Source organism: Anopheles maculipalpis, chromosome 3RL, assembly GCF_943734695.1.
Source record: "Anopheles maculipalpis chromosome 3RL, idAnoMacuDA_375_x, whole genome shotgun sequence".
Lineage (NCBI taxonomy): Eukaryota > Metazoa > Arthropoda > Insecta > Diptera > Culicidae > Anopheles > Anopheles maculipalpis.
The window spans coordinates 1,966,175-1,980,047 of NC_064872.1; the positions used below are offsets into that span (position 1 = coordinate 1,966,175).

Here is a 13,873-nt window from a genome sequence, read left to right on the forward strand (position 1 = left end):
TGATCAAACTGATATGAGCTGCTGATAGAATCCGAAACCGAAATAACGCAACACATATACATCTAATGGAATGTCTTTACCGTTTACGGTTATACTAATGTTTTGCTTTCTTCCAAAGTACAACGAAATACTGATTTGAGGTGGAAAGAAAAACTAAAGGTACAATACTACGATCTTTAAACGTTTCCGAGAGAATACTGGTAAATTAAGCATGAAGGCTGTCATTGAAACGAATCTATCACTGCCTCTTCAATTCGAATACCTGTTTCAATGTTATAATGAAAGGTACACATGTAATGTACATATGTAATGTTTGAAGAAAACGGTCTCTTGGCTAGATTAGGTGTTAAATAGTAATAATAGTTAAGGGTGGAGTCTAATGAATGAAAACCGTTAATCGATTCTCTCCTATAAACTAAAATCACAACCAATATTAAACTTTATCTGTATTTGGGACAAATGAACATAATAATGATCCGATAGAATAAAGGCCGTTGTTAATGTTGCCACGTGTGAGATGTGCAATTCGATTAATACGAAATCCTAACTACAAACGGAAGCAGTATATCTTTCCGGATAAGGAAAAAAAACATAATCTATCTAAACCAATTAAATGTCATGTTTTTGATAAATTCGGAGCAGCAATTTGGCTTCCAACAAAGGCCCTATACACTCTTAACGTTACTAATGTACGGTGCATGAAGTAGAAAGCAAATTGTACGAACGAATAGTAAAACGAAGTTCGGCATCTAGCGACTGATGTGAATAACCTATCCATCCAAACAGCCCCCACCAGTAGGAACAACTATCTGCGATTTGTGCGATTCAGAATACTGAGATAGTTGTGGTTGAGGCTGCGATATAGCTTACTGTTTCGCAACGAGTTTGACATCGTTGTTGCCAGCCCAGTTGCGGTGCTGTTGGGCACTAATGGTCTACCTGTAGCTAGGGGAGGCACGGAAGCGCGTGTCATGGGTGCGACTGATGCGGACGAGGACGAGGAGGTTGAATAATTGTAGCTACTACGTGTCATTGGTAAGGATGCTCTCACGTCAACGCCCCCAAAGGGTCGGGAGTTTTCCACCGATTGAGTCATAAGATTCTGTCGAACACTGCTCTGTCTGTTAAACATCACCCGACCATTCGATTCGGGCATCGCTTCCGTGCGTTGTTGGCGTCATATACTGCTTTCGTTTGGCCCTAGCCGTCGAATAGAGGACGATACCCGCCAAAGGCGAACCTTTCCGTCGCTGTAAGTAAAAGTAGAGCAAAAAAAGATTAGATTTCAATTTAAATTTGTCACAATGCAAGGCGCAACAAAACGGCGATGAATAAATAAATGGGTACATCGAGCAGAAAAGCGGTGTAGAATGAGTGACGATCAATTACGGCGAGAACAGGAAAGTGTTGAAAAATTGTTTTGTGTATGAAGGAAAGGAGAAATATAACATAGCAAGATTATACATTTAGCGTACAACGACTGTGACCACAGGCGTTAGGAGGTAAAGGAGAGAAACAATTACGCTATGTTTGTTAATATAGTATAAATAATAAATATCGGGATTTAAATTTATTTCAAGGAAGCAATGGAACATATTTAGAAAATATTTTGTAAATTTTTAAAAACTTGAATCCAAAAATCTGCCTAATATGAATTTACGAAGAAAAAAAAGTAGCAAGCACAATGGAGAAAAGAACAAAATAAACATAAAAGCTGTTAACGATACGGGTGATAACAACGAGCAAAAACAATCACAGCACAGTATGGGAACAACTTTCAAAAACCGAAATAAACAAAACTTACAAATCGATCGACTTTCTTCGCAAGTTGGAGAGATCACAAGCAGCAGCAGAGCCACACAGTAGCGACCACACATGGGTCGCGCCCTCCGCTTGTCTCTGTGATACAAACTGAAACGGAATGTTGTAGGATGTTGCCTCAACCAATCCCCATATCTTTAACCCTACACTACGCTGTTGACTTGCAGCTAATGGGGCAGAAGAAGAATACTACCAACTGTAACGTCCACACCAGTACCATCAGCCAGATGAATAATTTTGCCCACATCCTTCCAGGTTGAAAAATAGAAATGCGAATTTTTGTATCATCAGTTTAAAGTGCGCGTACAGAGTTTTAGCTTGGGAAATTTCGACATACAGTACAAGCATCCGGCTTCTACGCTTAACTATCAGCAATCCGATCCGATCGAAAACAGCACCAAACATCGAATGAACCCGCGAATGGTCCTAGAAACATGTAATCAATCCACCTGGATAGATGGTTGAGCCTTTCCTCTTCAATCTCTCAGACTTTGCTGTTCGTATCATTGTCCATTTCTTCCTATCTTCTTCGTCATATTTCTATCTAAAATTAGTCTCCTTATTGCATGTTAAAACTGTGTTGATTATTTTAACCGTTAATGAAGCAATTTTTAAGTGAATAATCCATACAGTTCAGGAAACGGCCGCTATATTTGGATAATATTATGGCATCATGCTACACAGCTCACATGCGAATCCTCTTAAATTCAATCTTAAATCCTTCTACGAAATAGCGATTATGTACCTTTCTTTCTTGGTCAATGAGTTGGCTTTCACAGAAGACAATTTAACACAAACACACAGTCTCTTGCTTATTAGTCTTCTCTATATCCCTGGCATTGTTTAATGATAAGCTTGTCCAGTGCAAGTTGCATTCTTTCTCTTCTATTCACCTTTTTGTTTTCCTACATTAATTGCAGTAATTAACTAACGCTCACTAACGGCAAGAACTATCACATAAGTAGCTAGAACCAGCACTACAGATACGACAGTTAATAGGGTCCATAATGCTGAGGGATATTATTGTTAAAAAGCTTTAAATGTTAGGCATTACGCATTATTGAGATTTGTTGCATTGAATCGACATGTATGGACTGTTTGCTATATTAGCACTGCTAACGCTTGGCCTTAGTACCAACACCACCAATACCACCACCAGCAGCACCATTAACAGTACCACAAGCAGCACCTGATCCTGCACCGGATGAAGAGGAAGATGCATTCAGCGAATCCCAATCGGTAGTTACAAATCGCCAGATCCGTACCTCACCAGAACTATGTATGGATGTGTGTGTGTGTATAATAAATGCATTACATTTGTAGAATAGCCGAGAAACAAGAAGCAAACGAGAACAAGAGAGAATAGGGGAAGAGAAAAAGAGAAAGGAAAAAGAAAGAGAACCGTAAAACCAACCCATCGTCAAACGCCACACACCGCTTAATATGAATTAACAAAATAGTTTTCAAAAATTAAACAAAACATTCTTTTTCTTGGAACCAAATCAAACATAAAAAGTACATCAAAATTAAGTGAATACTCACTTGGAAGCAGTAAAGACACGGTTGTCGCTCGTAACGATATCGTTGATCGACTGTTCCGTTTTCATTTCGGCCAAACTGTCACAAGTTTTAATATTCCACAGGCGCACAACGCCACCGCGGCAGCTAGACAGCAGTATATCACCGTAGATCGCCATCCCGGACACCCAACCTTTGTGGGCGTTGTTGAGCGACTGCTTAAGCTCTCCATTGCGCAGATCCCACCTTTTGATCCCGGAATCACGACTCCCGGAAAATAGTTCCGCATCGACACCGATCGCATCGTTCGCGACGGCCAGCGCCTGCACGCCATCATAGTGTGGTGGTTCTAAGTTTAGCAGTGGCTGCACCACACCTCCACTCGAATTCACCTCAAACACCTTCACGTAATGGTCCTTCGATCCGGTTGCCACCAGATCGGTACTGTTCGGACCCTCCCATGCAGTCAGACACATAACGGCAGCTTGATGTCCACCGGACAATCGTCCGAGGCAAGAGAATTGACGAAGATCCCAGAATCGAACCTTGTCGGAAGCGGCCGTGTAAAGTTTGCCAGATGCTCCCATCGTTAGGGCAGTGATGGAACATTCACCCGGCACTAGATCGGACAGATTCGCGCTGGCAGGTAGCGTTGTACCGGAGGAACTGAAAAAGAGAATGACAAATATTAAATAACTAATTTCCTCAATAAAAATTAAAACATTCCAGCCTTACCATAGCGTAATAATTGGACGAATGTTACTGCTTCGAAGGTCCCAAACCTTCACAAACGCTCCCGACGCGGAGAAGAGTAGATTGTTCACGCGATCGTACTCCACAGCTGCTACTGGACCGAGGTGACCGGTGAGACAGTGGGGCGTAGAATTTGTTCGCAAATCCCAAACCTTTACCGTACGATCGGCAGCCGCCGTGAAGAGCATCTGGTTGCTCACCTTGATCGATAGGACCGAGTTCGAGTGTCCTTCGACGACATGCGTGCAGATAAGCGGAGATCCAGCCTTATACTAGAAAGGGAAACGGTTTTAATTATATATCTCCCAATATAGTAAGGAATATGAGGCCATTTTTAACTTACCCTTCCATTAAGTTCCTTGATGTTTCCTCCTGGCTGTGGATCCTGCGTTCCCGCTCCGAGGCGTGAAAATACGTCTCCATTGTCCTCACGGGAGACCCCACGCCGGTATACTGGTGGTGAGGTCGGTACGTCGTTTGTGTCCTCGCTGCAGTTCCCGATCGGATCGCAGTGTTTTGTGCATCAGGTGCATTTATAAGTTTGTTAAGCAGTTTGGTGTGAATTGTTAAGCAAGCAACACGAACGCACACACACACACACAAGTAACAAATGCACGCCAATTTGTAGTTTCAGTGATCGTTGCAGGACGGTCAAATCGGCCAGTGTGTTTAGGCATCGATTTGTGGTTAGTTTTGGGGCATACACCACACGACGGCAATGATGAAGCAGATGGTGAAAAAGAATGAAACAAGTTTAGCGATGATTAATTTATGGTTATAGCAATTTTTTTTTAGAAAGATGTACAACTTTTAACGAAATAATTAAACTCTTGAAAGCGCGATCATTTTACAATCATGCCAATACAAAAAGCTAAGCGTTAACACGATCATTTCAAACAGTTGTGAACAATCCACGAAGCAATCTCGTACATTAGTATTATCAAAAAACGACTACATTGAGCTGTTTTTTTTTATTGACTTCCGTGTAGATTCTAAACCTAAATTACATTAAATTGTCAACAAAATTTCATTAAGCATTTAATTTAAATTTTTTTAATGAAAAAAACACATCTTAAGATGTCTTGTTAGCAAAATTGGCGTGTTTCAAGCGCATTTTCTGCGCATACACTTCTGATGAGATACATTATACTACAAAACAAAAACTCGTTTCACAATATTAGTTGTGACCGATGAGTGATGATCGATGGATCGATCATGTTTAACTTGGTTTTGAGCATTTTTTTGACCGCATCACGAGAAAGCTTCGCGTTCGTTCATCGTTTGCCGTAGTAGTACACAGCCGAGTTTTTAAACTGATGGTCACTTATCAATCCGCTGAAAGGGCAACAAGTGGGAAAGTATATAGACTCTATCATTATACAATGCTATCAAACACATCCTCTGAGTTTTGCCTTTTGCTTCTTATAACAAATTACCCTCTAAACGAAACGGTCCAAGAAAATACTACACTTACTGAACATCAGAATCATTTATGTGGAAGGAATCATTGTAGAAATTTATACTCACATTCCGGGCGACATTTTGCTGGTGAAGGTCCTTCTGCTAATTCTTGGCGATGGTGGAGCACCGCTGGCTTCAAACGATTTTCTGGCAAGAAGCGGTGACGCCGTACTGTTCTGCCGCGACAATCCTTGGTGTGGCTGTAGACCTCTGCAAGACGGTTTGTGTGTGTGTGACGAGTTGCATGATTAAAGTAGTGTGAACATGGACAATATGCGCATCTAAATGTATGATCTCTGCCTTGCTTGAATATCTACTGGCGTTGTGCGTACTGTTGGTGGATAAGCAATGTTGTGTAGAGCGTGTACAGAAAACGTTTGTTTGTACCTTTGCTTCCAAAAATAAATGCTTTTCTTTTTTCAAATACAACTAGTTTATTCAAAAGTGGCAGTGCGTGTGATCACATTCAATACCCCCAGTAGCAGATTACTTCTAGTGCTATCTACATTTCTACACAAGTCTACAAACAGGATACCTCTCCTTCTATCTTATAGCTTTGTGTGCAATCCCGACCTGAGAGACAACTTTCTGCAATCAAATGGAAAAAATAAAAGAACAAACAATTCCAAATCCATCGGGCCCGACTGATCACGCTAATATTAAACGCAATTTTCAATGGAAGCGAGAGCAAAATCAAGCAAACGAAACAAATTACCATAAAAAGGTTAGAATATAGAAAAGCTGCACCAGAAAGTTGCTTCAAGTAAGTTTAGTAGTAGACAATCGATTTTCTCTTTTGGTGGCCGCCATATTATACTCCCGGAAGTGTAAGGTAGTTGCAGAGACGTTCATGTTACTTCTGTCCTCCAGCAGTGCATGGACTGCCGGAGGTAGCAACTGTTCGCCGACGGTGGCCATCAAGCTGGTTTCTATTAGCCGCTTAAGCTCTAGCAAGGCTTGTATTGGTAGAAGACGATACAACATATCGATGGTGGCCAACAGACGGAGCGCAATTTTTCTAAAACAAAGTAAAAAGATACATAATAGCGACTTCCGATCGTGTCAGAAAGGAAATAACTGGCACGACTTCTTTCTCACGCATATGCATGCGGTAAGGAAGCAAGCATTCGGGTTAATCATCACAACGCCACTCACCGCTACAGAATAACCTCTCAGTTCCGATTTCATTCTACTTTTCAAGTAGCAATTCTGACGATGAATATCCCTATTTTTTATCCACGCACAACACAAACCACACGCAGTAACAATCATACAAACAAGGTTAAAGTAATGCACAAACCAAATCAAAGAGAGCAGTTTTTTTTCTCCATTCCGCGACTACTTACTTAAGCGAACCGGGCGCACTTGGAACACGCGAAAGCGGTACAAATGTACGGGCGGGAACGGGAGCCACTGGTGGCGGTGGTGCAATTGGCAGTCCGGCATTAGCTGCCGCGACCGGATCCATCGCCCCGTCCAGTATCGTGTACGAGCGGGTCATAGCGTCCGACCCAACGTGCCGGTCCTGCAGAGAGGGCGGGTGATGCTTCGTGTCATCGGCATCTGCGGAATCCTCGAGATAAATACAAATACCCACTTTCTCAAGCTTGCTGCCGCCACCGCTCACCCCATTGCTACTGGCACCGGACCCGGCACCGATGCTGCCGGCGATGGCATTGGAATTCTTATCCGGTATGCCAGCGGCAGCACCATCACCAGCGGCCGGGCCGAAGTAGCTGGAGCTGCTGCCGTACAGCAAATCCTGAATGGTAGCCACCGAGGGCACCACGGCCGGGTTTCGTCTTTGTTTCGAGGAGTTCCTGTAGGTGACGAAAGAGTCGCTATTTTTCATTCAATCCCAAATGCATATTTTGAAGGACCAAGTCGGAGGTATATGAGAGCAATGGATAAAAAATAATGGAAAGGGAGGGTGGACAGGAACAATGCATTTGGAGCAGGAGAGAAAAGCGAGGATTGAAGAACCCGGAAAGAAAAGAAAAATATACAAATAGAAACACAACAAACGAAAAAAATAAACAAGTAACTAAAATCAAAGAAGCTTATCATAAAAATACCAAGTTGAACAAAACAGATAGACTAAAAAGTAGAACTTTCTAAATGTAAAACCCAACAGAAAACATTTTTGCGTAGTAGACCCATGAACAAAACTTCGTAAATTCTTCTAAAAGGATAAAGCATCAAATTAAAGTGATTCGCCGTATGAATCTTCAGCTACATCAGGCTGAGACCTATACCGGACAACTTCATAGCCAATGTTTCGAATCGTTTGCGAATATCTTCGACAACTGTGAAAATAAAATAGCAAAAACGGTATGATATCCTGATAAAACAAATGCCTAATTCTCTTCGTTTAAAAATGTCTGAATAAACAAGAAAAAATAACTTCAAGAAGAAACAATATACAGAATCACTCGCCAATAAAGCTAGTAACACTATAGGATTATCGTATGGAAAGCTAAAGTGGTTTTGCAAAATATCTAACACACTGGCACCACATACACACAACTCGACACACATTCAGTACACCATTCCAAGACCTCTAAAAAGCTTGCCGCCGGTGTTATGAGCGCTACTGATGCTGGAAAGGTCCAAATGGGGCCCACTCGCTTGCACGACAACTTTACATACAATATACTTACAGATTCGTGTTGCTATTGCTCGGCGAAGGACTTCGTGTCGTAGAATCGACGACGTGCGGTAGGCGATACTGTGACGTCGATGAGGACGGTTGTGGTTCACCATTTTCCAGCAAATTTGATTGCGATTGAATAGCGTACGAGTTGGCCGACTGTGCCGAGCTGAAGCTAGTCTCCGACATCGACGTGGCCGGTGCTCGGGTCAAAATGTATTGCAACAGCTGCTCCTGTACGCTTGTGTCACGTTGCAACTCCGAAAGCAACGCATCTCTTTCCCGCAACCTGGACTGTGCTACACCAGCCTCACACACGTGCCCGATCGTAACGCTACATACTCGCTGCAGCATGAACTTGGCCTCTTCGACGGTTCCAATGTTATCCATAAGCGTATGTAGCAGTGCATGCTCCGAATTCAGATCCTTTCCGTCCTCGATCTGGATGATGGACTTTTGCAGCTCGCCTATAGTGTCGTGCAAATAGTTCATATTTGCAATCAACGTGTCCTCCTCCGATACGAGATCGTGCAACGTTGACTCGGCATTATCCTTTGTTCGGTGTCGCAAATTTAGCAAATCCTTACTAACCATATCTCGCTCCTGCATCACACGATCCAGCTCGATTTCCAGCTCCAATATTGCCTGCCGAGAGCGGGCCGCCCGCATTATCGTACGTTGCAATTCTTCCCAGCGCGTCTTGTACCGTTTAGTGCTTTGCAGCCTACTACTGACGGAAGCAGCATTCTGGACACGACCGGCTGCCTTTAAGCTCATTACGCCGCGTTGTGATTTTCGTAAATTGAAAACCTCCTCAGTCTTTCGCTTCAGTACCTGATCCTTGGCCGCACCCTGTGCCTGCAAGGATTTTATCATATTCTTGTGCTTCCGTGTTTCTTTCCGTAGCTGCGCTATTTCGCGCGTCTTCTTGCTTTCCATTTCTTTGTGCCTGTTGCTCTCTTCCTGTATTTTCTTCATCAGTCGTGTTTTTGCCTGCTTCAGCTCGGCCAGCTCACCCCGCAGTGTTTTAATCTTTGCGTCCTGCACCTGCATATTACGCTGCAATCGAAGATGCTCTTTATTCGTCGCCTGGAATTGATTCAACTGACGGCGCATCTCGTTCAACTTCCGTTCGTAATCTTCCTTAACGCGTTTGATAGCGGTCTCATTGGTGGAACTTTGTCCCTTATTGTTCACAGCACCCAGCCCTCCGGAACCGATGGTAGCCAACACTTCATCCCGCTCCCGTTCGGTGTTGGAAATCTTTTCCTTCATCAGATTGAATTGCTTTTCGTACTGTTGGCGCATAACTTGCATTCGTTGCTGAGATTCTTCCAGCTGTTCAATAAGCCGCGCTTTCAGCTCAATATCCGAAGTTACGTCAAACATTTCCGCGCGCAACACTTCTGCCTTATCATCGGATTCGGTATCGGAATCGCTGTCCGAATTTTGCTCCAGACTGCTCGATTCATTCTCCAGACCCGGTAACGAGCGAGACATGAGTGTTTCCCGCTCCTTCTCCATCTCGTGCTTTAGGAGATTGATCATCGTTTCCGGATTATCCTCGATAAACGGATACGGTTTTATGCCTAGTTTCGACTGTGAGTTCTTGGCCTTTTTAAACTGTTGGAACATTTGTTCCGATTCGATTAATTTTGCCTTCAACTTTTCGATCTCACTTATGTAGCCAACAATCAATTCCTGCATCGCCGACTCATTATCACCGGCCATGGAGTTCAGACTAGAAGCGTTTGCCGACGGGTCAGCACCGTCTCCAGCGGCAGAAGACAACTTGCCATTCAGTGAGGAAATCGTCTGCTGAGCCTGCAGTGCGGCGTTTTTCTCCGTTAGTGCATTTATTGTCTCTTGCATTGCCTTTACACGCTGCTGTAGCCGCTTGTTGTCTTGTGAGAGCATCTCATTCTCAAGGGAGACATCCGATATCGCTATATTACCGTCAGCATCGATACTACGCTTGCCCTGTAGAGATTTAGAAGACGAATTTTAGTCAATCATTCTTACACTAGCCTTCGAAAACCATCCTACCTGTTTGTATTCGAGAATCTCAAGCTGCAGATTGGCAATTTCGCGCCGCAGTAAAGATATGGTGCGCGAGCTCTGATCTTGATTAATTTGTACTTTGTTTTTAATGTTTCGTGCTCGATTGGCGTACTTCAGCGTGTTGAGCGTCTCCATAAAGTCTCTATCACTAGGCGAAACGCATGCAATCATTATCGTTTGACTGTTACCTGCAAAAAAAACATACGAAAAGAATTGATGGATGTTTAAATGCGCCTAACTTCGCAAAGATGAAAACAAAGTCAACAAACAAACCTCCGAGCGAATCCTGCAACAACCGTGTCAATTTCGAGTCCCGGTACGGTACATGGGACACCTTCTTTGTTTTATCACCTAGCGCCGATATAACGTTGCCCAGCGCCAGCAGTCCACAGTTGATGGAGATTCCTTCGCGAGCCCGTTCGCCTGTCGCACCCGTCCGCTTCAGCCGTTCCGAACCAGCCAGATCGACGAAATGAAACTTCGAGGTAAGCGTTTCCGTGTCTCCATCCGCATTGCCGCACTGCTCCGCCGTCATGACCCGCTGCCTTCGAATAAGAATGGTGAACAGTGCATGGCTTCTCGAGGACTGTTCATTCATCTGCGTTGAAGCTGTGGTACGGGCCAGGGCGCCCTGTTGCAAACAGTTGAGCGCTTCCTGTGGCCCTGCCAATGGTTTGATGGTGGCACCCGCTACAGAAATGCCACCGGTTGCATCTTCGAAGATTTTAAACACACGTGCACCCTGCGAAGGGAGGAAAGATTTGCCAAATGTATGCTTCAAACAATATGCTCAACTCGGGTTGCAAGCTTACTTTATTGTAAGGGTCGAGCAAATCTATTATTTCCTCATTGTAAAGCTCCATAAACTGTGCGGCCACGCTGAACGTCACCGTCCCAAGGTACGTCCCGTTCTCGTCGTACGGGTTTTGCTGTAGCTGCGCAATACCTTCGAACAGATGTCGCACTGCCCGTGGTATGATGCCTTCCTGTGCTTCTGGCAGGGCCCGTTCAAACCCGGTACCCATCGTGTACGTTTTGCCAGATCCGGTCTGTTATTAGATTAGCAAAAAAGAGTATAAACTTGGATTAATTATATTCATAAAACGTGGAACTTCTTAGCTTACCTGTCCATACGCTAAGACTGTAGCATTGTAACCTTGTAGAGCTCCGTCCACCAATTTTTCGATACAGTTATTGTACACTGATACCTTTAAAGGGAGAGAATATGTGTATGAATCCAACTTACTCAAATCAACTTAAAAAGCAATATTTCAACTCATCGTACCCTATTCTGACATTAACAATAACTGATTCTTGCATGACCTACATAAACGTTCAGCCTCGGTTGTACCCGCCAACATCTCGACAAATCTGAGAACACATCACACGAATCTTGCCATTTCATGGCAAATAAGTAAAAGTAATGTGCGAAGCTCACCCCAGTAAAGCAAAGGGTTTGTTGTCGTACCGTAAAAGAGAGCATTTTGTAATCATTTGCTTTGCATATTGTATGGGACAGTGACAGTGTGGTAACAAATCACGTACGGTATTACACAGAAAAATACATCCCATTCGTTGTCGCTGTTATAGTTGTTACCGTCAACCGTGTGGTTCTTCTCCCAACATGGAACCTGGGAGGTCGTCCGACCGACACGGAACTCTCGTGTCGTGTTACACCGCGTTCACAATTTGGTAATGTACAAAATACGGTACACCCGCGAGCAGCACCCGGACCCCAGGGTGGCCCCTGCACAGTTGCCGGAAATAAACAAATCCTGGTTACTTCCACAGCCATGCCTCATACTGCGAAGGTTTGTTACTTTATTTTCATAAATGCATCAACAATGTTTCAGAGCCGACAAACGCTCATCGGCTCATCGGGGCCACATCCGTTGTTGGTTGTGTTGGTTTATGATGAGACCATGCTGGGCTAACAGAAACTACCGCTTTGGTCCAGTATCTCGAATGTTCTAACCCATCTCATCTTCTCTATTGTTAGCGTATCTCTAGCGAAAACCTGCTGAAATGTCGTGTGGAGTTCGTACATATATACCTTGACAGTACATCCATCATATGGTTCTAACTTGGTTCTCAGGGACCATATACATCATTCACTCAGAGTATTGCTTTTTTGTGATTTATTCTGGATTGCTTTCTTTTCGTTCGTACATTCAGTAAGACTGCTCAAAAGGGCCTCTCATCAATCCTCATGCATTTCCTGCACTGTGCAAAACACTGCACGAGCATCAGCTACAGCTTCCTTCCTTCTACTTGCTGAAGCTTGCACAATGTGAATGGAACACCTCTTTCCCGCCTGCAGCAGCATTCGCGCCCATTTGTCCCACAAAAACAATGCGCTAAAGAATGGTTTCTTTACAGAGAAAATAAGCCGTCGTTTGATGTCTTACTACAACGAGCAGACAACAACGAATAAAGAGTTACAAACCAGAGTCACAAAATGGCCAACAACAGCGAAAAGACGAGAGTGTTTAGGACAACATGTTTAAAAAGCTATCTATCGAACAGCTAGACTAGGGCCTGGGTAATGCACTCTTATCATTTATCATTGAACATCACATCGGTCATGCCCTACAAACGATAGCAACATTCAACATCCAATGCAATGTTTTGTTGTCGAACGATAATCGATTAGCTGCGGCAGGTGACTTGTGCATAACAAATCGTTCTACTATCAGATACAACGCAACTAACAGCGCTCAGCTGATTTCTCCTCGCTGAGGTTTTTAGTAAGAAGGTCAACTGCTACTTCTGCTACTGCAACAGGCGTTTTTAACTTGACCATGGTACAACCAGCGTCCTACGCAAAACACAGGACAGCAACCACCAGCCCCCGCGACACACACGCATCCATAACGGCCGCGTTCATGGACAAAAACGTTCTGTCTCTGACCCTCTATCTAGGGATTTCTCGTGTATCTTGCCGCGTGCCGCGCGTACATTAACAACACTTACCTGCGTCGTACTCATATCGAACACATAGTCGAAGGTAAAGGCCTTATCGGATCCGAGCAGAACCTGCGGCTCGCCAGGCGTGACTTGCGTGCACACCCGGCACATATCGATTAGCTCACGCGGTATCTGTGGACGAATTCTGAAACGATGTCCAAAAGGGAGGAAAACATTAGTAAAGCATTTTTAGTTCGAGCTGCGGTTGGGGAAAGGTGCGGAATTGGGAAGCAGGAAAAGTGGGAGGATTGGATTGTAAGCGTTACAGGATTTCGTAATGGCATGTGAAAACGTTCGGTACCAATGTTTGCCAACTGATTAACGGTTAATTTTGCAATTTCCATGCCACGGCTTATGTTCACTGTGAGGCTTAGCATGCAAGAAGAAAGTTCAAAGTACATGAAAGTGCAACTCACTGCTAAGCCTCGCGTGTAACAGCTGGTTGTTATGGTGGTACGGTTGTTGTACACCTCTCATTACACCTCCCGCCTCGTTGATTGGCGTAACGTTTCTGCACGTATATGCAAATTAATTGAATTAGCGGTCAAAGTCATTGCAACGGGATGGTCACCACTTCCTCCTTTTCTGTCCATGTTTCTTTGTGCGCAATTCATAAATGGGGAAAATCCACTAGACCTCACA

General features: G+C 43.8%; 2 protein-coding genes across 3 annotated transcripts in view; both read right to left on the bottom strand.

The window, feature by feature from the left end:
• Positions 1-5,965, bottom strand: part of LOC126564716 (enolase) — a 111,973-nt gene extending 106,008 nt beyond the window's left edge. Inside the window, exon 1 of the mRNA XM_050221810.1 lies at positions 5,960-5,965. The gene's annotated coding sequence lies outside the window, so the exon portion shown is untranslated. The remainder of the gene's footprint in view (positions 1-5,959) is intronic.
• LOC126563791 (kinesin-like protein KIF21B) overlaps positions 763-13,873 on the bottom strand; it is a 106,745-nt gene continuing 93,634 nt past the window's right edge. Inside the window, exons 3-14 of one of the 2 annotated variants that reach the window (XM_050220532.1) lie at positions 13,238-13,376; positions 11,389-11,472; positions 11,077-11,313; positions 10,538-11,006; positions 10,250-10,452; positions 8,214-10,183; positions 6,900-7,394; positions 5,620-5,763; positions 4,436-4,580; positions 4,075-4,364; positions 3,364-4,005; positions 763-1,250 (exon numbers count right to left, since the gene is read on the bottom strand). In XM_050220532.1, coding sequence (XP_050076489.1) covers positions 1,178-1,250; positions 3,364-4,005; positions 4,075-4,364; positions 4,436-4,580; positions 5,620-5,763; positions 6,900-7,394; positions 8,214-10,183; positions 10,250-10,452; positions 10,538-11,006; positions 11,077-11,313; positions 11,389-11,472; positions 13,238-13,376 — 4,891 coding nt within the window. In that variant the 3' untranslated portion in view covers positions 763-1,177. Of the gene's footprint in view, positions 1,251-2,936; positions 3,097-3,363; positions 4,006-4,074; positions 4,365-4,435; positions 4,581-5,619; positions 5,764-6,899; positions 7,395-8,213; positions 10,184-10,249; positions 10,453-10,537; positions 11,007-11,076; positions 11,314-11,388; positions 11,473-13,237; positions 13,377-13,873 lie in introns of those variants that run through there. The other variant, XM_050220531.1, reaches the window with a different exon arrangement.